At 38.6% G+C, this 20,463-nt stretch overlaps 3 protein-coding genes across 4 annotated transcripts; 1 reads left to right on the top strand and 2 right to left on the bottom strand.

Annotated features, from left to right (window-relative positions):
* Window positions 1–1,825: 1,825 nt before the first annotated feature.
* On the top strand, window positions 1,826–7,002 carry AGD7 (ARF-GAP domain 7). Of its 2 annotated transcripts, XM_086249290.1 has the most exons (5): window positions 1,827–1,934; window positions 2,068–2,910; window positions 3,033–3,122; window positions 5,601–6,102; window positions 6,528–7,002. In XM_086249290.1, exons 2-4 carry the CDS (start codon window positions 2,089–2,091, stop codon window positions 6,099–6,101), a joined length of 1,413 nt encoding a protein of 470 aa, XP_086105416.1. In that variant the 5' UTR covers window positions 1,827–1,934; window positions 2,068–2,088; the 3' UTR covers window position 6,102; window positions 6,528–7,002. The 2 variants fall into 2 exon arrangements, with proteins under 2 accessions (XP_086105415.1, XP_086105416.1); XM_086249289.1 differs by having other exon boundaries at window positions 1,826–2,910.
* A 356-nt stretch (window positions 7,003–7,358) lies between these two features.
* On the bottom strand, window positions 7,359–11,549 carry LOC147281677 (cation/H(+) antiporter 20-like). Its single transcript, XM_086248458.1, has 3 exons — window positions 11,370–11,549; window positions 10,243–11,280; window positions 7,359–8,783 (listed from the first exon to the last, which is right to left on the bottom strand). The coding sequence occupies exons 1-3, from the start codon at window positions 11,547–11,549 to the stop codon at window positions 7,605–7,607; spliced, it is 2,397 nt and encodes a 798-aa protein (XP_086104584.1). The 3' UTR covers window positions 7,359–7,604.
* Window positions 11,550–12,358: 809 nt separating this feature from the next.
* On the bottom strand, window positions 12,359–19,828 carry CHX20 (cation/H+ exchanger 20). Its single transcript, XM_086247416.1, has 5 exons — window positions 19,519–19,828; window positions 18,904–19,426; window positions 18,115–18,620; window positions 13,425–14,369; window positions 12,359–13,120 (listed from the first exon to the last, which is right to left on the bottom strand). The coding sequence occupies exons 1-5, from the start codon at window positions 19,699–19,701 to the stop codon at window positions 12,719–12,721; spliced, it is 2,559 nt and encodes an 852-aa protein (XP_086103542.1). The 5' UTR covers window positions 19,702–19,828; the 3' UTR covers window positions 12,359–12,718.
* Between the last annotated feature and the right edge of the window lie 635 nt (window positions 19,829–20,463).

Genomic DNA, 20,463 nt, shown 5'->3' with positions numbered 1-20,463 from the left:
TTCACAATAGGATGTTGAAAGTTTTGTTTGTTGGGATTGCTGGGCCTCATCCTTTGTGCTTTAGCCACCCATCATACCTGTAAGTAGCATATCCAATAGTCATATTAAACAAGTTGGACTTTCGACCAAAAGAAAAAGGACCTTGAATTGGACCTCTAGATTAGGCAAAGTCCAAAACTACTTATTCTTTTTTCTTTACAAAAGAGGAATACCTTGAACATTGGAAAGTGAAGTCAAATAGTATTTTGAAAGAGACATAATACATACACATATATGTGAAATTGATTGCAATAAAAAACACTCATTATGTGCTGAAAGAAATATAGATGTGGCCCTCTTTAATGTAATGCACTAAATAGAGAGGATTCCTTCAAATTTAGAGTGCTAGTTACATTTGAAGTATGCAGCTTGGATGGTCTACAACTCTACAATAAGAATTGCACTGTCCATTTTTTTTTTGTTGTATATAAATAAATGGTAACCATTCAATATCAGAAAATGACTTAAATCCAATTTTGTTTCCGAACTTTTTTCCCCCTCTCAAATGTACCGAATGAGGTAGAACCACATAATATCAAAAAGAAATTGGAACTTCTCTTAGCTTGATTGAAGAAAAAGATAATTAGGTTTAGCTCCTTTAAAAAAATAGTTTTTAGATAGATACCGGAGGTGTTTTAAAATTTATAAGAAAATCTTTTTAATTCATAATAAAGTCCTTCCCCGATTTGAAGGGTATTTTCCCTCCTAGGGTGTAGAATGAGTTTTGTAGAGCCTAAAATCTTAGAGTTAAAACCTAACATAAAGTCGTCAAAAAAGAAAAATAAAAAGACTTAATTAGAACCTCTAAATCACTACCGGTCTTAGTCTAAAAAATACTCAAAAAATGAACTGTACTCTAAATCTTCCTTGAAAAAATCTCATATTCAAATCTTTTTCTCCAAAAAAAAAAAAACTATACAGTTTGTTCCTAAATATCTAAAAAGAAAGAGTTCGGAAATCCATAAGACACAGCCCACTAATCCATTATAGTTCTGGTACTTCTTCCCATTCTTCTCCACCTCTTTTATTTTGTTTGAATGTGGGGCGATATTATGTTCCCAACCCCATAATGCTAGTGGGCTAAGGCTTATAGTCTTATAGATTTGAGTTCTCTTACAAATTGGGGCTAAGGCTTAGCCAACTCCACTAACAAATTTTCTACCTAAATTTTTGAACTTTAGTGGCCAATATTTTATTTTATTATAATTTTTTTTAACTTTACCCTCAATTATAAAAAATAAAAACTTAGACAACCCCCACGGCCCCACCCGACACTACTCTTCCTTCCACTCATTCATCCTGTCGTCGGCCCCACTACCGGTCGAATATGCCTCCATCTTTTTTTTTTTTTTTTTTCTCTGTTTCCCTCTCTCTCTATCCGACTTGGAGGAAAAAAAAGTTAATAATTTTGCTAATCTTTAAAGCAGAGGACGATGACCTAATAAGCTTTCTATTACCGATGAATTACCCTACTATATAACAACAAGATATGTAATGCTACATTTTATTTCCTTGACTACATTAAAATGATGGATTAATTCATCCATTTACTAAATATAAAAAAAATTGTCACAAAAATACGTCTGGATTGTTATGGTATATGTTGCACTATAATATGGCATGTTACTATGGTCTTAGTCGTTATTGTGATCCCGCGAGACAAAGAAAGACGCACGTGGAACCAATGGGATCCTGCACGATTCCGTAACAGGAGAAGAGTAGTGCGTATAGTACAGTCCATTTGTAATGTGTTTATCATCCAATCCAGTGTTGACCAAAAAAAAAAAAATCATCCAATCCAGCGAATCCATCCCCCCATATAAAACGTATTCTCGAGGAATTGACGGTGTCGGTCATCCCCTAATTCTCTCCCTCTACCTGACAAACCACACAGGGTCTGCCCCACAATTTATTTTTTCTCCTCATTAAAATTCAATTCATTTTCTCTTCTCTCTCTCTATTATTATTTTTTTCTTTTACATTTTTGTTCTCGATTCCCTGATCCGATTTTGCGCAAACCCGATTCAGATCGGACGGATCGGACCTGAAATGGCGGCATCGCGGCGGCTCCGGGACCTCCAATCGCAGGCGGGGAACAAGACCTGCGTGGACTGCTCCCAGAAGAACCCGCAGTGGGCCTCGGTCTCCTACGGCGTCTTCATGTGCCTAGAATGCTCCGGCAAGCACCGCGGCCTGGGTGTCCACATCTCCTTCGTCCGATCCGTGACCATGGACTCCTGGTCCGAGATCCAAATCAAGAAGATGGAGGCCGGCGGCAACGAGCAGCTCAACAGGTTCCTCGCCCAGTACGGCGTCCCCAAGGAGACCGACATCGTCGCCAAGTACAACACCAACGCCGCCGCCGTGTACCGGGATCGCATCCAAGCCCTTGCGGAGGGGCGTCCGTGGCGGGACCCACCGGTCGCCAAAGAGAACATTGGGGGGTTCGGGAAGAAGAAGCCTCCTTTGGCTCAGGGAGGGAGCAGCAGGGGGAGCAATTCCAGTAACAATACGAATTGGGACAATTGGGACGACGATGGGTTCAGATCTTCCACGGACTTGAGGCGGAACCAGTCCACAGGCGACGTTAGAGGTGTGGCGAGTGGTGGCGGCGGCGGCGGCGGCGGCGGACATGGAGGCATGCCGTCGAGGTCGAGGTCGACTGAGGACATCACGCGCTCACAATTCGAGGCCTCGGCCGCCAACAAGGAGAGCTTTTTCGCGAGGAAGATGGCCGAGAACGAGTCCCGGCCTGACGGGCTTCCTCCCTCGCAGGGTGGGAAGTACGTTGGGTTCGGATCGACCCCGGCGCCTTCTTCGCAGAATGTTAATAATAATGGGCAAGGCGATGTGTTGTCTGTTGTTTCTCAGGTTGCATTAGTTTTATTTTTTATATTTTTTTTATGTTTATTTTAATATGTGATTGTGTCTACTAGGATGGCTGATATTGATGCACATTGCAAATGTCGAATGTGGTTGGTCAATTTGTGTAGGGTATTGGTAGGTTGTCTTTGGTTGCTGCGTCTGCAGCTCAATCTGCTGCGAATGTAGTCCAGGCAGGCACGAAAGAGATCTCCACTAAGGTATTCACTATTCACTCTTTTGTTCTCTGATGTTAGATGACTGTTCTGCTAGAGATTCTTTTTGTTAAATGCTTATTTTGAATGCTGTAAATGGAGGAACTTTGTATGTATACTGCATTTCATTTGGTTATGTTAACAATACCTTAATTTTTCTTTTATCTCTTTGAGTAATTGCTTGACTAGTAGAACCAGGGATGAGGAGCAGAATGGGTTATTCCTATCATCAACCCTTCTGGCTCCTCTCCACCCTTACTGGACTTCCTTAAAAAAACTTTTATCATGATAAAAGTGTGTTTGGATGGAGGGGGGAGGGGAAGGAACGAAATGGAATGAAAAAATAAGTGGGATCATTTTTGTTCCCCTGTTTGGATGTTTAACAGGAAAGCGAAGGAAAGATTATAAAAGAATGTGGCATTCCCTCATAAACCCACTTTTTTGTTTCCTCTAGTCATTGGGGAATGTGGTATTTGTTAGTAATCTTAGTAAATTTCATTAAATTCATACTCTACACGTCAACCTACAAAAGAAGAATTTTTTTTTAAGGATACAACTGTAAATTTGACAATTTGTCTAACAAAAATCTTTATTTTGGACATCCAAACAAAGAATAAGAGCACCATTATCCTTTCTTTACCTGTCCATTCCCTCTTCATTATTTTTTTCTGTTCATTCAGTTTTTTTACCTAACTCCCAAAAATATGATAAATGAAATCAATGAAGAAATTGTATTGAGTTATACTTATGATTGTAAAATTAATGATATGCATATTCCTGATCTCAGAAAAAGAGTCATATTAAGATATAGTATGTGAAGAGACCTTCTATCCTTCCATCTATTGTAGTAAGAAAAAAGGGTATGGAATGGTTACAAGTCCACCTTGTACCTGCACCCAGCCTGTTGTTACCATGACAACTTAGCAACCAGCAGTTATGGATGTAGTTCTTAGAATAGTCCCTTGGGATGTGGGGAGAGAGAGCGAGGGAGGGAGCGAATATAGAGCTCGAGCACTCAAGTAGACAAGATCTTATTGTTGAGTCCTCTAATGCTTCTCTAGTTCGGTTAAGCTCGTATGTGTTGAACTTCATTACAATAGAACTTTAGTTGACAATATCATGTCCTGGACTCTTAGTCTTGGTCGTACACTTATTATTCTCATTCTTAGTTATTTACTTGTAACCAATTTTATGAAGACCAAAATCAGCTTGCCATTAAACCAAAGATAGAAGAGGGTCAAGGACCATTTTTTGTAATAAGTAATGTGTGTAATGGGCAATATAGAAAATAAGGTAATGGCTAACTATCAGGCTGTTTCTTCCCATAATGGATGTTCTTTCCCTTAGAAATATATGCATGTATGCAAAAGTATTATTTGTTTATAATTGTTCAAACCTCAGACCTTTAGGTTGATCCAACACCTATGGGGAAATAATAGTTATAAAACTGGCTGTTAGTTAAAACAATGATTAGCAATGGTGGTTTGTCAGTACTTGAGGCCTTGAGGGGGATGGTTTATTAGTGTATTTGGTAATTGTCATTGGTGTCAATTGGATGACGGTTGTGATTATAATGGTATTGGGATGTCAAATAGTTGTTGAAGATAGGAGTGCAAGGCACGGTGAGGCGTTTAGCTTCAAGTTCTGAGACATTAACCTATTAAATTTGGAATTTTTACAGTTAAAAGAATATAAGAAAAGGTGAAAAATGGATAATAGAGGCAACCTTTTTGGTGAGACAGTCCACAAATCACACTATTAGCGCTGTCCACCTAAATCTGAATATTTGGAAGAACCACGAAAAAGAGGGAAATTACTATACTGTGAGAATGTAGCTTTTCCATTCCAGCATATTATTCAATTTCTGTTCCTTCCCCTTCTCTAGTTGTGATCCAAATGGAATGGTGAATGTGTTTTATTTGTAGTGGAGTTTAGGGACTGTTGTTTTAGTTTTTTGATGGTTTTGTTCTGTTATTGATCTGTTAGTTGTTTGTACTGTAAGTTTTTATCTTTATTGTTATTGGATTGGAAGGCTGTAGTATTTTAGTTTGTTGATGGGTTTGTTCTGTTATTGATCTGTTAGTTGTTTGTACTGTAAGTTTTTAGCTTTAGTGCTATTGGATATCTTATCCACTATGTTGTACTCTCTGTTTTCTATTAATAAAAGTTTGTTTCATATAAAACGTGTTTCATTTTTAAAGAGTACCTGATGTTAATTATGCTAAAACAGTAGAGGATATTTTGATTTTTAATTCTTTTTGTTCATTGCCTTTTGTTATTGCAGACAAGGTAAAGTTTCCTAGATTTAAGCTTAAGCACATTGTGAAATCATTTTCATGTTAGTATTCTGCACTGTTTTTACAGCAAACTTTTAGAATCAAAGCTATAGTCATTCTATTCCTTTTATCAGTTGTACTATAGATCTAAATGTGCCATTTTATGCATCTTTGATAAACAAGTTCTGTGATTAAACCTCTATAACAGGTGAAAGAGGGTGGCTATGATTACAAGGTGAATGAAACTGTTAATGTTGTCACTGCAAAGACTTCAGAGATAGGACAGAGGACTTGGGGAATTATGAAAGGGGTCATGGCACTGGCATCACAGAAGGTTGAGGAGTACACTAAAGAAGGAAACTGGAAGGCTGATAACTGGCAACGAAATGATGGTGAGACGAATGGATATTATCAAGAGTTTAAACATGAGAATAAAGGATGGAATTCATCGGCTGGAGGGGGGCAGTCCTCATCAACTGGGCATGTCAATTCTGGCTCAAGTTCTTGGGATGATTGGGGGGACCACAAAGACAATAGGAAGGAAGGCTCTACTAAGGGAACAACATCCAATAGTAGTGATGGTTGGGCTGGCTGGGACGATGGGAAAGATGATGGATATGATAATGCTTACCAGAGTGCATCTGTTTCAAAAGGTGCTGGTCACAGTGGGAAATCGGATGGAGCGTGGACTGGAGGAGGCTTTAACTAAGGTTAGTGTACCCTGAATAACTGATTTGTTATTTTCATTGTACCTATCAAACTTTTTCCATGTCTTGTCCGGAGTACATTTTTTGTTTGAAAGTAGATTGTATGTCTGACAGCCAAATGAAAAGGGATTACTTATGGCAAGTTCCGATGTGGTTTATTTTTTGGTGGTTTCTAATGACTTCTGAAATTTGGTTTTAATATCTAATGAGTGTAAAAGGGACCCATTTTGCTTTTTTCGGACACCACCCAAGATGGGAACATGGAACAAGGTGGATTTACCTCCATGTTGTTCCCACTGGGACCACCATCTGGGGGTGCTAGAAATGCTATTTGCAGATTGAAAATTTGAGTTTGGTTAGTATATGTAAGGATCAGCTTTGAGTCTCACTCTTGTTTTTGTTGTGTTTTGCTTTGTATGTCCAAGTAGAATCTTATGTGGTCTCAGCAAATTCCTGGTTTACCCATAAATCACCCGCACAAATTAGCGCACAAACTGACGGCTTCCAAGGCTGATACCAAAGGTGATGGTTATGGAATTTGTTAGCAGCTACCGCTGACTGATTAGTTGGTGATTGAAATTGGAATTCAGATCCATTTTTATAGAAAAGACACTTTTGTTGAGGTTAGTATATTTTCAGCAAATGTTTTTTTTTTTTTTTTTTTTTTTTCTTTTACCTTTAAAAGATTTTATGTAACCTATTGGGGACATTTGTTGTGTTTCAAAGTTGTTTATAATATGTACAACTGTCAACGAGGAGGGTTAATTGCCCGGTTCAAAAGAGGACTGGAAATTTCAAAGTTTGTGAGTTTGAGGAATGAAATTTCTTTTGATTTGTAATGGTTGTAGTTTATTATCCTTCATTCATACTTTGACATTGAATAAATTTTTTTGCTGAATTAGATCTTTGGGGCCTCGTAAAATTCTCACATTTTTACCAAATTTCTGGTTTACATTTTGTGTAATTAACTGTTATGAGAAGCAGGGACCACATTTGATATCTTTTGAGATGACGAAAATATAGTTATAATAAAAAAACCGACATATTACTTCTTAACCCTGAACCCACCTTACGAAAAAATCTTGCATATCCCACTTTTAATACATTGCCATTATTAGTGACTTCGCAGTTTTACTCTCTGTAGCCCATTTGTCAGCAACTCAGCACCCCTTTGCAATTCAATCCAGTAGAAACAGTTGTATGCCACACTATCCTTGCATTAAACTCGATGCTTCATTTTACAGGGTACAATAAAGCTAATACACTTTGACTGATCTGCTCAAATTCAACGACTAGTGTATCAACCTCCCTTTATTCGTAAATTCCCTAAGGTACCCAGTCTAACTGTAACTGAACCCTGTCCCACAGCTAATGACAAACTAATTTGCATAGCTACAACTGCACACCCCCAAAGCACAAATTTCAAACATCAAATTCGTCATCGTTTTTGGTCATTGTATCGGTCTCCAACTGCATTTGGCACAGCACAGTAGCCTCCCTCCATTTCATTTACTAATTCGTGGTGTTTGTATCACAAGCACGGAGGACAAAATACCATGTGCGGATGAAGCCAATGTGTCTCCAATGAGTCCAAGTTCAGCATGCTCCAGCTGATGGTGACCCACTTCTGTAACCATTGGTGAGGAATGGTGCTCCTTCCCCACAATAACCAGGTCGTATTCCCCACTCTTCCCTATACTCACCACCGTCTCTGTGATGCTTCCGACCACCGCCCTCTCTTTGTATTCCACCGACCCATCCCACCCCTTCATGTCTGCGACTGCAGCCTCATCCTGTTCCTTTTCCTTCTCGTCGTAGGTAATGGGGCTTACGCAAATATGGCTCTGCTCCATGCTCTCCATTTCAACTGCTTCTTGAAGGCACTTCACAACTGTGACCGTAACGCTTGGATGTGCCAGTCTCCGGCCGAACTCCAGAGCCTCTCGGTCGTCTTGGCCACCCAAGAAAAAAATACACACTCTCCTTGGACCCTTCTGAGCTCCACCACCAAATCCGCGATCCACAAATATTGCTACTGAGCAATTTGCACTGCCTAGCACCCTCTGATTGACCGCTCTCCAGACATGGCCCAAATTCTCCATCGTCTCTTCCCCCTCTCCTGTCCGCTGCTTGTTGAATGGTAAGATGATGATGGGCACCCTCTTTGCTTCCGCCACGTGGAGAATGTCCTCGTGCATTGTGGACAATGCCGAGATGGCCGTTGTGTGGCGAATTGTGACTTGACCAACTTGGCCATAGGCCTCAAATGCAGTGGCGATTTGATCCTTTGCAACCCCACAGCGGAAGCGGTTGATGAATGGAAAGCCATTCTGGCGAGCTCGGTGGACCATCATAATGGAAGATGAACGGTCAGTGAGTTCAACAAGATGCATCACGTAAACTTTGAGTGGTGAATTGTGGGAGGAGGTTCCCATTGACTGAATGAGGTTGATGAGGGAGGGTACGCTTTTGGGTCCAAGAATGCAGGCAAGGATTCGAAGGTCCTTTTGCACTTTGTTTGAGTTTTTGCTGGGAGAGTATAATTGGCTCTGTAACTGACGTGGAGCTTGAGAAGCTGTGACGTCCGATGAGGGCTTGTAAATGGCCATCACTGTCGGAGTAGTAATGAAGGTGGTGAAAAGTGCCATCAGGACTAAAATGGCAAACATCTCGTCGTTCAGAATCTGTAAAGCAAGTTGCCAAATTTAGTCCCCAGAAGGTGGTAATAAGTGTCGTCAAGATACCAATCATTTGCTGGATTGTGATGATCTTTAATAAGGTGCTGGTAAGGAAAATGATTACTCCCCCAACTTTTGTCTGAATTTTTGTTTTTTAAATTATGCGACATCAATTTATTTAATAGTTTATTATTAACTTTTTTAAAAAATTGGTATGTATGAATGTCATTGAAATTGGGAGAAAAAGATTATTACAAATAGCATCTCTCTAGAAAAATGTGGTTAAAAAATTGAGTGCTTTAATTAAAAACTCAAAATGAGAACGAAATTTAACCCAAACCTCAGCCGACTCAAAAATTAAGTAGAAGCTTAATCTGTCTACCAAATGCTTGGCGGTTGCAGATGCAACCCACATTTGCAATAAATTGGGTTTTAACTTAATTTTTTATTTAAATATATTTCAACTTAAAAATCTTTCAAAAACAAAATTTATGAGTAATTTATTATAAAAAATATGATCTCTCTAAAAAAATAATGAAATATACCACATTTCTTATAGAAATTAGATTCGTCTATATATGTAAATCTCATTTGCATTAGAGATGTAACTCATGTAGTGATAAAAGTATATATATATATATATGTGATCAATTTACATATCTTTAATATAAAAGAAATTTTTAGGGAATAGTCCTATATGTTTATGTATCTATTTATCTTATTACATGACTTGGACACATTTGAACGTATATATAAGACTACCCATACAAGTTTTTCTCCTAATTATATGGTTCAAATTCAATTATAGAAGTGAGTTCCATATATATGCATTAGAGATGAGGTGTCTTTTTGTTATTACAGAACTTAATGCGATCTGACCTGGAATGCATGATCGATTAAATTTTAGTGAAATTATCAAGAAACTGTGGAGACAATACAAAGTCAATAATCCACTAGAAAACTCAATCATGGTGATATCTACTGAATATCATATCCGCTTTTATAACTCATAGTGCGTGCGTTTTTTTTTTTTTTGGCCAAAATAGTGCGTGCGTTTGTATATACTATCTATGCACCAAAATTCACAGATGGACCACAAACTTTACTTATAATTAAGCAATGCACCAATATTTTGAGTGTGCCATAAAGCCGACAAAACTTGTCACAAAAGTGTCATATATAAAACAATAAAGGAAGAACAATGCTAGGTGTCCTAATTCTGTGTCACAAGATTGTGCCATAATCACATATTACTTCAAATATATTCATGTAATCTGAAACTTAGCATTGAATTAAGGAAACAAAATTTGATTGAACAGAAAAAAAAAAAAAAAAAAAAAATTGGTCCCTTTAAATCATAAAATGGTATCTTGATTAAAAGATGTGGCAAATAAATAGGAATGTTGCCACATTATCTTAATTAGGGTGCCCTACCAATTCAAAAGAGCAATTAAAATGAACATACCTTCTTCTCCTTGCCAATATTTAGAACAATGAGCTCCACCAAGCCTTTGGTATTCATGAGCACACCCAGAGCCAATGACTCCCTGACGGGTATCATACACAACATGGCCACCAAAAACGTCCCCAAAATCTTTCCTGTACATGACACTGATATGACCAAACCCAGCAGCCCCCATGCCTTGACCCCATGAATTTTGGCCAAATCGGTCTTCAACCCACTGGAAGCAAAGTAGAGCGGAAGAAGCAGGCCACACACAAAGTCCTCAATCCTTTTGGTGAGTCCCGAAGCAAATTCACCCCCCTTGGGAATCGTTAACCCGAAAACAAAAGCTCCGAATATGGCGTGGACTCCGATCAGGTCCGTCATAAACCCGGATAGCATTACACCCGCTAGGGTTAAGCAGGTGTAGGCTTCGTCTACAAAACCTTGGTTGGATAAAGATGAGTTGCAGCAGCGTTTGGCCACCCAGTTCATGAGAGGGCGGACCAGAAGTAGCATTAAAGAAACGAAAACAAGGCCGGATAGGAGGACCCAGATGGAGACCAAGGGGCTCTTGTGGGTCCCGCTGGACAAGGCGACGGCCAGGGCCAGCAGGATCCAGGCGGCGACGTCGTTGATGGCGGCGGCGGCCATGGCAGTTTCACCGAGGCGTGTGGTGAGGAGCTTGAGCTCGGCAAGGATGCGCGCGAGGACGGGGAAGGCAGTGATGGATAGGGCTACCCCCATGAAGACGAGGCACTGAGGGTAGCCCGGTAATTTGGCATCGTTGTCTGCGTGGTAGGTGGCTTTGCGCATGAGGAATGTGAGTCCAACGGCGAAGAGGAAGGGGAGGGAAATGCCGACGAGGGCAATAGTGATGGCTTTTCTGCCGCTGCGGAGGATGGAGGTGAGGTCGAGTTCGAGGCCTACGAGGAAAAGGTAGAAGAGGAGACCGATGCTTGCCACGGATTCGAGTGTGGGTGTGCTCCATGAAGGGAACACCATCTGCATCAACTGTTTGTTGCGCCCCAGAGCTGATGGTCCCAGCAATATCCCACCCTGAATTAATGCATATATAACGTACACAATATAATTAAATTCATTCATTCAACACATATATGCATTTTGGGATGATCGAAGGTACGTACTAATATCTCTGCAATCACTTTGGGTTGCCGGAGAGGTTTCAGAAGAAAGGCGAGGAAGCGGCTAACGAAGAGGACCAGGGTGGTTTGAAGTATCAACAATGGGAAGGCATGCTTTAAAGGGTTATCCCCTTGCCATGCTCCATCCGATGAACTTCTCATGCTCGTCATGTTCACTTCCATATATGCTGCTCGATCGATCCAAATTCCAATCGTTATATAATTAAGTAGATCGAAGGGACATCTCAAAGGCCTTTTATATATATAGGAGATATGCATATGTCCTAATTCAGATACATATAAAATTCGACCCACTACCGCAGACAAGGAGATGATTCATTCTTTGCTTCTCCACCATTATCATTATGTTTCTTTATCATCTGCATCCCACTCAAGCTAATATGGGTTCTTAATTACTACTTTAATTAACAATTGCTTTATTTGTAATTAATATACCAGCTTTTAATCATGAACTCTTGGACCTTTCCCACAATTTCAAACCATGAAGGTCGGCCATCAAAATGGCGCAAGTTAATTGGGCTATCTAGGATCGATGAGGTGATCGAGTTGCATTTTCAGGCTAATTATTTACTTGCCATATATAGAAGCAATAATTAGATCGATGCTCATAGCAAATTCTAAACGATAATGCTAGCTAGCTAGGATTAATGTAATCAGCTAGGATTAATTTAAAAATGTATCAGTATCTATATTAATATCTTATTTTAATTAAAGAAACGTGGCATATTTAAATTAATGAAACACTATCGCGTTGATAAATAAATTTGGTAAATATAGTAATACTTCATTCTTAATCATTTATAAAAATTTACAAATGTGTTTAGTAGACTGTTTTTTTGAATTTTTTTTTTCTTTCATGAGCATCTTCTATATACTTCGATCACCTCCCTCAGTTGGCCAAGAAAAAAAACAGAGAGAGAGAGAGAGAGAGAGAGAGAGAGAGAGAGAGAGAGAGAGAGAGGCATTACTAAGTGTTTTCAAAGGAGCTTGGGATTACTTAGATTAAATTAATAACCTAAAACCAGATTTTTTCTTATGCACATGCTCACCCAAGTGTTTGATATAATTACTCTTAAGACTTTTGCTTTCAAGTTTCAACAAACACTCAATGATTTACGGTAGCTTTTTAAATTGGTTTAACATGGTCTCTTATTCTATGAAAACTAAAATTTAAAAACAATTTTCAAATTTCATACCAAACAAGTTTTCATATTTTCAAAAAAACTCCTAATTTTTTAAAATAATTTTCGAATAGGATAGCAAACAGGGCCTAATTTGTAATGATTTATATATGTACAATTTAAATGAACTAGCAGTTAATTAATCTTTGGTCACACAGATTCCTTAGAAATCTCAGGCACAGTACTTGAGGATTCATCTGGTGTGGTGAACCTGCCATAACCACCATGCACTATCTTTGACACCGGAGCCTCAACTGCATGTGCTACATCATGTTGCTGAATCACAAGCACTGAGGACACCACACCATGGCTTGAGGAGGCCAATGTGTCTCCAATGGATCCTAACTCCGCGTGCTCGGCTTGGCTGTCCGCCAATTCCGCCACCATGGTTGGTGGGAACCGTCCTTTCCCTACAATTATAAGGTCGTCATTGCCACTCTGCCCTATTGCCAACACCCCCTCCACTATGTTGTTGGATGCCACCTTCTCAATGTACTCTGCCTTCCCATTCCACTTGCTTCTGAACTCTGCCACTGCAGCTTCATCTAATTCCTGGTGGATTTAACGAAAACTGATACAGATTAGACAAATTAACCAAACTAAGTAGTGTACATGTTGCCCATGCAATGAGATCAAATTTTGGGCTCTCTCTTGCTAATTTGTTACCACAAGTTGAAACAAAAATCTACTTGGCCAATGGTCCAAATTAGGGATGACAATTTTCCCTACGGGCCTCCCCTAATGGGCCATGGACTGGGATACTAACAAATTTGATTTTGTCACGTCCCCTTGTTATTTCTAATTCAAATTCAAAATTTAACAACATAACATAATATATTTTACTTAGTGAGCATACCTTTTCTTCCTCGCGGTTCATTTTGGCAGTGGAGAAGCTATAGCTATTCTCGGTGCACTTAGTGGGTGAGGGCTTCAACACAAGGCCATGAGGCCTATTACTGTCCAAACCTTCTTTCTCAACGAACCTCACAACCCGCACTTCAACCGTTGGGTGCTCAGCCATCCTCCCACCCAACTCCAAGGCTTCCCGATCATCAGGCCCACCAAAAAACAAAACACAAACTCGTTGGGCCACAGTGGAAGAAGGCCCATGCTTTTGGGCTCCAGCAGTTGAACCCGGCCCAAGCCCACGGTCCAGAAGCACCGCAACTGAGCACGGAGCATTCTGAAGCACCCTCTGGTTGACCTCTCTCCACCCGTGGCCCACAATCTCCATTCTCTCCTCCCCATCACCCTCACACCTCCGTTGTTTGTGGAACGGCAAGATGATCATCGCCACCCTCTTATCCTCCGCCACATGGCAAACATCCTCATGCATTGAGGACAATGCCGAAATTGCAGTAGTGGGCCGGACGGAGACCCGGCCCAGCTGACTATACGCCTGGAACGCCCCGGAAACGCCGTCGTACCAGTGGCCTCGGCGCAAGCGATTGAAGAAGGGAAACCCATTTCTTCTTACTCGCTGGACCATGATGATGGAGGAAGAGCGCTCTGTGAGCTCCACGAGGTGCATGAGGAAGAGCTTGAGCTGGGATTTCTTGGAGCTCCGAATGGACTCGATGAGGGTGATGAGAGAGGGTGCGTTGGAGGGTCCGTGAACGCATGCGAGGACTCGAAGCTCGTCTTTCATGGCGTCGGAGGTGGAGAGGTCGCAGAGCTTGCGGTGGGTGTGGGCTGAGATGCCGCGGGCCGGCTTGTAGATGGCCATCACTGCTGGGCTTGTGATGAAGGTCGTGAACAGTGCCATCAGGACTAAAATTGCAAATGTCTCGTCGTTAAGGACCTGTAATTAAATGACTAATTACTTCTTAATATTTAATCAACGGAACTGGATCCTCTGCCTTGCTTTTCTGCAAGGCAGGTACCATGCTCAAATATGAGCCCTTGACACTATGTCTTTCAAAGGCTCGGATTGAACCTAGTACCAGCCTTGTAGGGAAACAAAGCAGAGGATCCAGGTCCTTAATCAACAACATTTAAACTCCAAACCAAAATTCATGCATAAGGTATATATATAAATCCCAAAATTGAAAACAATTAATATGTATTATGTAGATGATGATCATATTATCTTGTCTACTATCAATTTATGCATGTTATCATGTACGGTTTTTAAGAGAAATTATTTTTTTATGTAATCGTAATATCACGTAATAGTGTGATCAACTTTTAACACGTGTAAAATCATTAAAATTTAAAATCATAAATTCTAAATTTATCGTTCATTCATATTATAACATGTGAATTTGTAGCACTACATTAATGATATTATGATCGAACTCAAAAAATTTCTCGAAGGTGGAATCACTTTGCCTAATCAAATCAATCTGAGTGGAATTGCACAAGCAAAATGTAGGAATTCTAAATTTGTGTCATTACACATATCAATATTTTTACTAGTTATGAAAGATTAAGTGTTGAAATGAGTCATATGTGAATCAAATAAATTATTTGCGATTCAAATTTTGAATATCAGATTAAGATTCTTAATACTACTCATTTGGGTGTCGATCTAATATGTGCTTTCCTAGTTTAGGTTGTATTTTAGAATTTAAAATTTAAAGTTTAATTTTCAAAATTGATTCTTCATAGTCGATATAAAATCAACATCTTATAGAATTCTATACCCTTGTCTCATATTTTCTAAGGAAGATACTCTTGTTTCTTCACTAAGATACCAATAATGACTTATATAAAATACTTGTTTGTGACGTTCACACACAAGATTGGATCTTGCACCCATCAGATGCTACAGCTTAACCACTAGTCCAAAATGGACTAATTGACAAACTATCAAAGATCGTTCGAGCACAGAGTCAATCTTCTCATCGGATTAATTATAAAACACAGATTTAAACTTAATTTATCTGATCAATGGTCTAAATGGTACTAAACAACGTACTTCCCAAAAACCACTACCTTTCGAATATCTTATTAATTTTCTGGATATCCCATGGACCAAGCCATACAACCTTAATTCTTAATTATAGGAAAATACTAACAGACAATTCCCATAAAGCATTAACCGACCTCAAATATAGAAGGCTTAATTATCGATTTACCACCCAAAACTGTAACTCATTCCCACTTTACCACCTGAAAGTTTTTTGTCCCAGATTACCACCTGTAACTTACATCCATATCCCATTTTACCTTGTTCCGTTAACAATTCCGTTAATGCTAACGATCTGGCCGTTAATGCTGACGTGGCGCGCTAGATGTGCGCCACGTGTCACATCTTTTTTATTATTTTTTTTTTCGCATTTTTTTTATTTTTTTATTTTTATAAACTTTGAAAATTAATTAAAAATAGCTCCGAACTCAGAAAAATAAACAAAAAATTCCTACGGACTCGTCTTGACTAGCACTAATTTACTATAAGGTTAAATTACCAATTTGCCCTCTAAAAATTTTCAAAAAAAATTAGAAAGTCCAAATTTATTTCTAAAAAAATAAAATAAATTTTCCTCTATTAAATAAATTCTAGAATTTTCGTAAACTCTTGGACAAATTCTCAAAAATATTTTGAAAAATTACCAAAAGCTTGTTTTAGAGAATTATTTTGAGACTTTACAGAAATTTTAAAATTTTTCTAGAATTTATTTTATAGGGAATTTTATTTTTCTCTAAGACCGAGAGGTCTTTTGGGTAACAAGTGTTCACGAGAAAGGTATTGTTAGTTTTTAGAAGACTAACGGTGCAGACCTCATATTTTTTGGAGTTCGAGAGATTATTCTATGAATTTTCAAAGAGTCTAGAGTATTTTAATTTTCTAGAAATAAATTTGGACTTTCCAAATTTTTTGAAAATTTTTAGAGGAAAAATTGGCATTTTGACCCCATAGTAAATTAGTACTAGTTAAGACAAGTCGGTAGGAATTTTCCGTGTATTTTTTTAAGTTCAGAGCTATTTTTAATTAATTTTCAAAGTTTATAAAAATAGAAAAATCAAAAAATAAAAAAAAGATGTGACACGTGGCGCACATCCAGCGTGCCACGTCAGCATTAACGGAACTGTTGACGAAACAAGGTAAAATGGGATACGGATGTAAGTTACAGGTGGTAATCTGGGACAAAAAAACTTTCAGATGGTAAAGTGAGAATGAGTTACAATTTTAGGTGGCAAATCAATAATTAAGCCAATATAAAAAGTTAAAATTTTGAAGACGAACAAAAAGTAATGATTCACCTTTTTAATTTCTTGCACCCAATAATTGACATAATTCAAACCCAACTTTATTTTTTTGGATGGATTCACAGTAAAGCGGACAGGACAAACCAGGCCCCAAACTTCTTGCTTTTTTATCTTTGCAAAACTTGTGTCTGCATGTGTTCCTAAAATGGCTTTACATCAAATATTTTCGTGACTGTATATATCTTTATAGCAAAAATTGGTTGTTGCAACTTGCATGTGGTGGGTTAGTTTATCTTTCCTGACACATTTGACTCATTATCATGTGGAGTGAGAATTTATTGCCCGCCACACAGTTCATGGATTGGATTGGGCCTAAACTTTCAGAAAATTAAAGGAGGGAGCATTCCTCTTTTTTTTTTTTTTTTTGTAAGATGGGGCCTACCGGTCCAGCATTCGTCTTTGAATAAAGCAACCAACTTATGACATAAAGTTTTCACTTGAATATTACCGATGAATGCTGATGTTGATCAATGATTGTAAGTTTGTAACAGACAATAATCTGAACGCTGAAAAAGTTGAGCTGTTGTTTTCAAATGACTTTGTCACAGATTCCTCTCTACAATGGCCCTATTTAGCCAGCCTTCCCATCCTCATAAGTGAGGGATTTGACTCGATCACCATGATATTTCACAGATTTTTTAATTATCTATTATGATGAATTGTACTTATTTGGGATATATACATGAATCAGGTATATAAAGTGGACGGTCACTTTAGAGATTCCTCAAATAGTTGTAATGTTGTTCTTCTAGTAATGCTAAATTCTAAAGCATTGATTAAATACTCTTATTTGAATGTATGCTGTTAAATTATAATAGTTTAATATTAAAACGTACCATATACATGTCACAAAAAAAGTAATATATATTTATAAAAGATTTGATATGTTATCTAGTTAGAGTGTAGATTAAGACTACACAAAATTTTTTATTAATTATATATAAAAGATGAGAAAATTTTTTATGAAACTGGATAAGTAGGAGTTGATATTCCTATTCAAGAACATCATAATATCTATGTTTTTATGTTTCATTACATAGAAGGTTTTTCAATTTCAAATTTTTTTATTTATTTCTAATCCATATTATAAGAAAGTTTCTCTCATAAAATATTTGTGCACGGATCATTCTAGATCTGAACTTCATTAGTTTTATTTGTATTTTTGTTAAATTTATTTTTTATGAATATAAGAAAGATTGGTAAGAATTAAACTCTCGTCATGATTCTCGAGATAACTCTAGGTAGCTCTCCCACAAAATATGAAGATTTGGAGCTAGAATATTCAATCACTATTCATATATATTCCTCTTATAGATGTGCAAGAAATTACTAACCTTTTTCTCCTTCCCAATGTTGAGAACAATGAGCTCCACCAATCCCTTGGTGTTCATGAGCACACCAAGCGTCAATGCTTCTCTAGCAGGAATCATAAACATCATTGCCACAACAAAAGTCCCCAAAATCTTCCCAGCACACGCTGTGGATATAACCAACACCAGCAGCCCCCACGCCTCACCCCCACGTATTTTCGCCACATCCGTCTTCAACCCGCTGGATGCAAAGTAGAGCGGAAGCAGCAAACCCGACACAAAATCCTCAATCCTCTCTATCAATCTGTCAGCAAATTGCCCTTCTTTTGGAATCGTCAGTCCGAAAACGAAAGCTCCGAATATAGAATGGATCCCAATTAGGTCCGTCATGAACCCGGCCACCATTACCCCGGCTAAGGTTAAGCAAATATAAGCTTCATCCACCATGTCTTGCTCCGGCGAGTTTTGCCGGGCAACCCAGCTCATGGCGGGTCGGATCACAACAATCATGAAGGCAACAAAAGCGACACCTGAGAACACCAAATTAAAAAAACATTATTAGCATAAATAATCATTGTATACATGTCAGTATATTATATATGCCAGTATCTTATTTATATAAAATATAAATGATTTCCCCATCATTTAGTCAACAAAAATATTAGGTATATTATATAATATAACCACGAAAATATATAAATAAGAATTTTGAGTGGAATGTATAATAAAAATGTAAAAAAACAAAAATTGAATTTTTATGGATTCTCATTAATTAACAAGAAAAAGTTTGGAGATATTACGGAAATTTTAGACCTGAAAGGAACACCCAGATAGATATGAAGGGGCTCTTTTTGTGGCCACCATCGCCATCACCGGCCAGGGCGATGGCGAGAGCGAGCAAGATCCATGCAGCGACGTCGTTGAATGCGGCGGCGGCCATGGCAGTCTCGCCGACGCGAGTGGTCAAGAGTTTGAGCTCTGCTAAAATGCGGGCAAGCACAGGGAAGGCGGTGATGGAGAGGGACACCCCCATGAAGACAAGGAACTGACTGAAACCGGCCTTGTCAGCTCCGTCGATGGTTTTTCGGAGGACAAGGGCGACGCCGATTCCGCAGAGGAAAGGAACAGATATGCCGGCAAGGGCTATGCCGAAAGCACTCCTTCCGCTACGACGTCGGATTGAGCTCAAGTCGAGCTCTAAGCCTACGAGGAACAAGAAAAACAGAAGACCAATGCTTGCCACGGTTTCAAGTATTGGAGTGCTCCACGGAGGGAATATTCTGTGCAAGTATTGCTTGTTTCGTCCGAAGGCTGAGGGTCCAAGTATTATTCCACCCTAATTAAACATAACTATATAGTAAGAACTAATTAATTAATTAATGAGCAATTAAACATAATGACCGAAAGAGATTAACATTAATTACGTACGGCAATCTCTGCAATGACTTTGGGTTGGCGGAGGGGTTTGAGAAGGAAGGCGAGGAAGCGGCTGACGACGATGATTAAGGTGGTTTGAACTATTAAGAGTGGGAAGGCGAAGTTGAGGGGGTTGTCGCCTTGCCACAGACCATTTGATGCCGTTTGGATGGAGGTTATATTCACCGGCGCCATACTTGTCTATATAGTGGATGATTTAAGTTAGTTTTTTCATCAAGCTCTCTGTGGCTGTGGAGGTTGTAGAGAATACTATGGAGTATGAAGAAAATCCAAGCATTATATAGAGGAAGGGGAAGCAAGTCTTGGTCGTCTTATCCACTTTGTAAACTGAGCTCACGTATTATTGAGTCAGCAGTGGCTGTAGTGCTAATTTGTGACATTTAATTTCCTTGTTTCTTCTAGCTTATTTTAGTGGTATTTCTTTTTCTGCACACAACTTGACTCTTTTTTATCATTTTTTTTAATAGAGGTTGGACTTATACATCAGCGTCTTACATGTCTAGATCTTACATAGGCATGCCATCTCTCACAAGAGATGTGGATCCCACGACCATGTGAATCTCATCTCATGTGAGAGATGCCTCATTAAGGCATGCAGTCTTTCCGTCTTACATTGAATTTTGGTGCAAGATGCCAAGAACAATGTTTGGCCTCTTTTGAGTACAAGTCACTCACTTTTATTGTTCAATCACAATTTAACACAAATTATTTTAAAATAATGAATTGGTCTTTACAAAAAGAAAAATTGGATGTGTTTAATTTTGATTGGCTAGTAAAGAGAATGGTTCCTCAGACAAGCATTTTTCCTTGGGAAATTGGATTCTCTGCTAGTTTTTTTTTTTTTTTTTTTTTTTTTTTTTCGTTAGTTTTAATCTTAACCGTGTAATGAAAATTTAAAAATTTATATAATTGCATTTAATCTCAAAAAATACTACG

Source organism: Dryas octopetala, chromosome 6 (genome assembly GCF_963921425.1).
Source record: "Dryas octopetala chromosome 6, drDryOcto1.1, whole genome shotgun sequence".
In the NCBI taxonomy this organism is placed as follows: domain Eukaryota; kingdom Viridiplantae; phylum Streptophyta; class Magnoliopsida; order Rosales; family Rosaceae; genus Dryas; species Dryas octopetala.
Note: the sequence above shows the minus strand (reverse complement) of the source record. Positions and strands in the feature narration are given on the sequence as shown.

Coding starts and splice junctions, on each gene's coding strand:
- AGD7 (XM_086249289.1), top strand. CDS start 2,089: ATGGCGGCATCGCGGCGGCTCCGGGACCTCCAATCGCAGGCGGGGAAC. Junction 2,911..3,032: donor TGTTGTCTGTTGTTTCTCAG/GTTGCATTAGTT, acceptor CAATTTGTGTAG/GGTATTGGTAGGTTGTCTTT. Junction 3,123..5,600: donor CGAAAGAGATCTCCACTAAG/GTATTCACTATT, acceptor CCTCTATAACAG/GTGAAAGAGGGTGGCTATGA.
- LOC147281677 (XM_086248458.1), bottom strand. CDS start 11,549: ATGGAAGTGAACATGACGAGCATGAGAAGTTCATCGGATGGAGCATGG. Junction 11,281..11,369: donor AAGTGATTGCAGAGATATTA/GTACGTACCTTC, acceptor GCATTAATTCAG/GGTGGGATATTGCTGGGACC. Junction 8,784..10,242: donor ATATTGGCAAGGAGAAGAAG/GTATGTTCATTT, acceptor CTTGCTTTACAG/ATTCTGAACGACGAGATGTT.
- CHX20 (XM_086247416.1), bottom strand. CDS start 19,701: ATGGCGCCGGTGAATATAACCTCCATCCAAACGGCATCAAATGGTCTG. Junction 18,621..18,903: donor TATCTGGGTGTTCCTTTCAG/GTCTAAAATTTC, acceptor TGGTGTTCTCAG/GTGTCGCTTTTGTTGCCTTC. Junction 13,121..13,424: donor TGAACCGCGAGGAAGAAAAG/GTATGCTCACTA, acceptor TAAATCCACCAG/GAATTAGATGAAGCTGCAGT.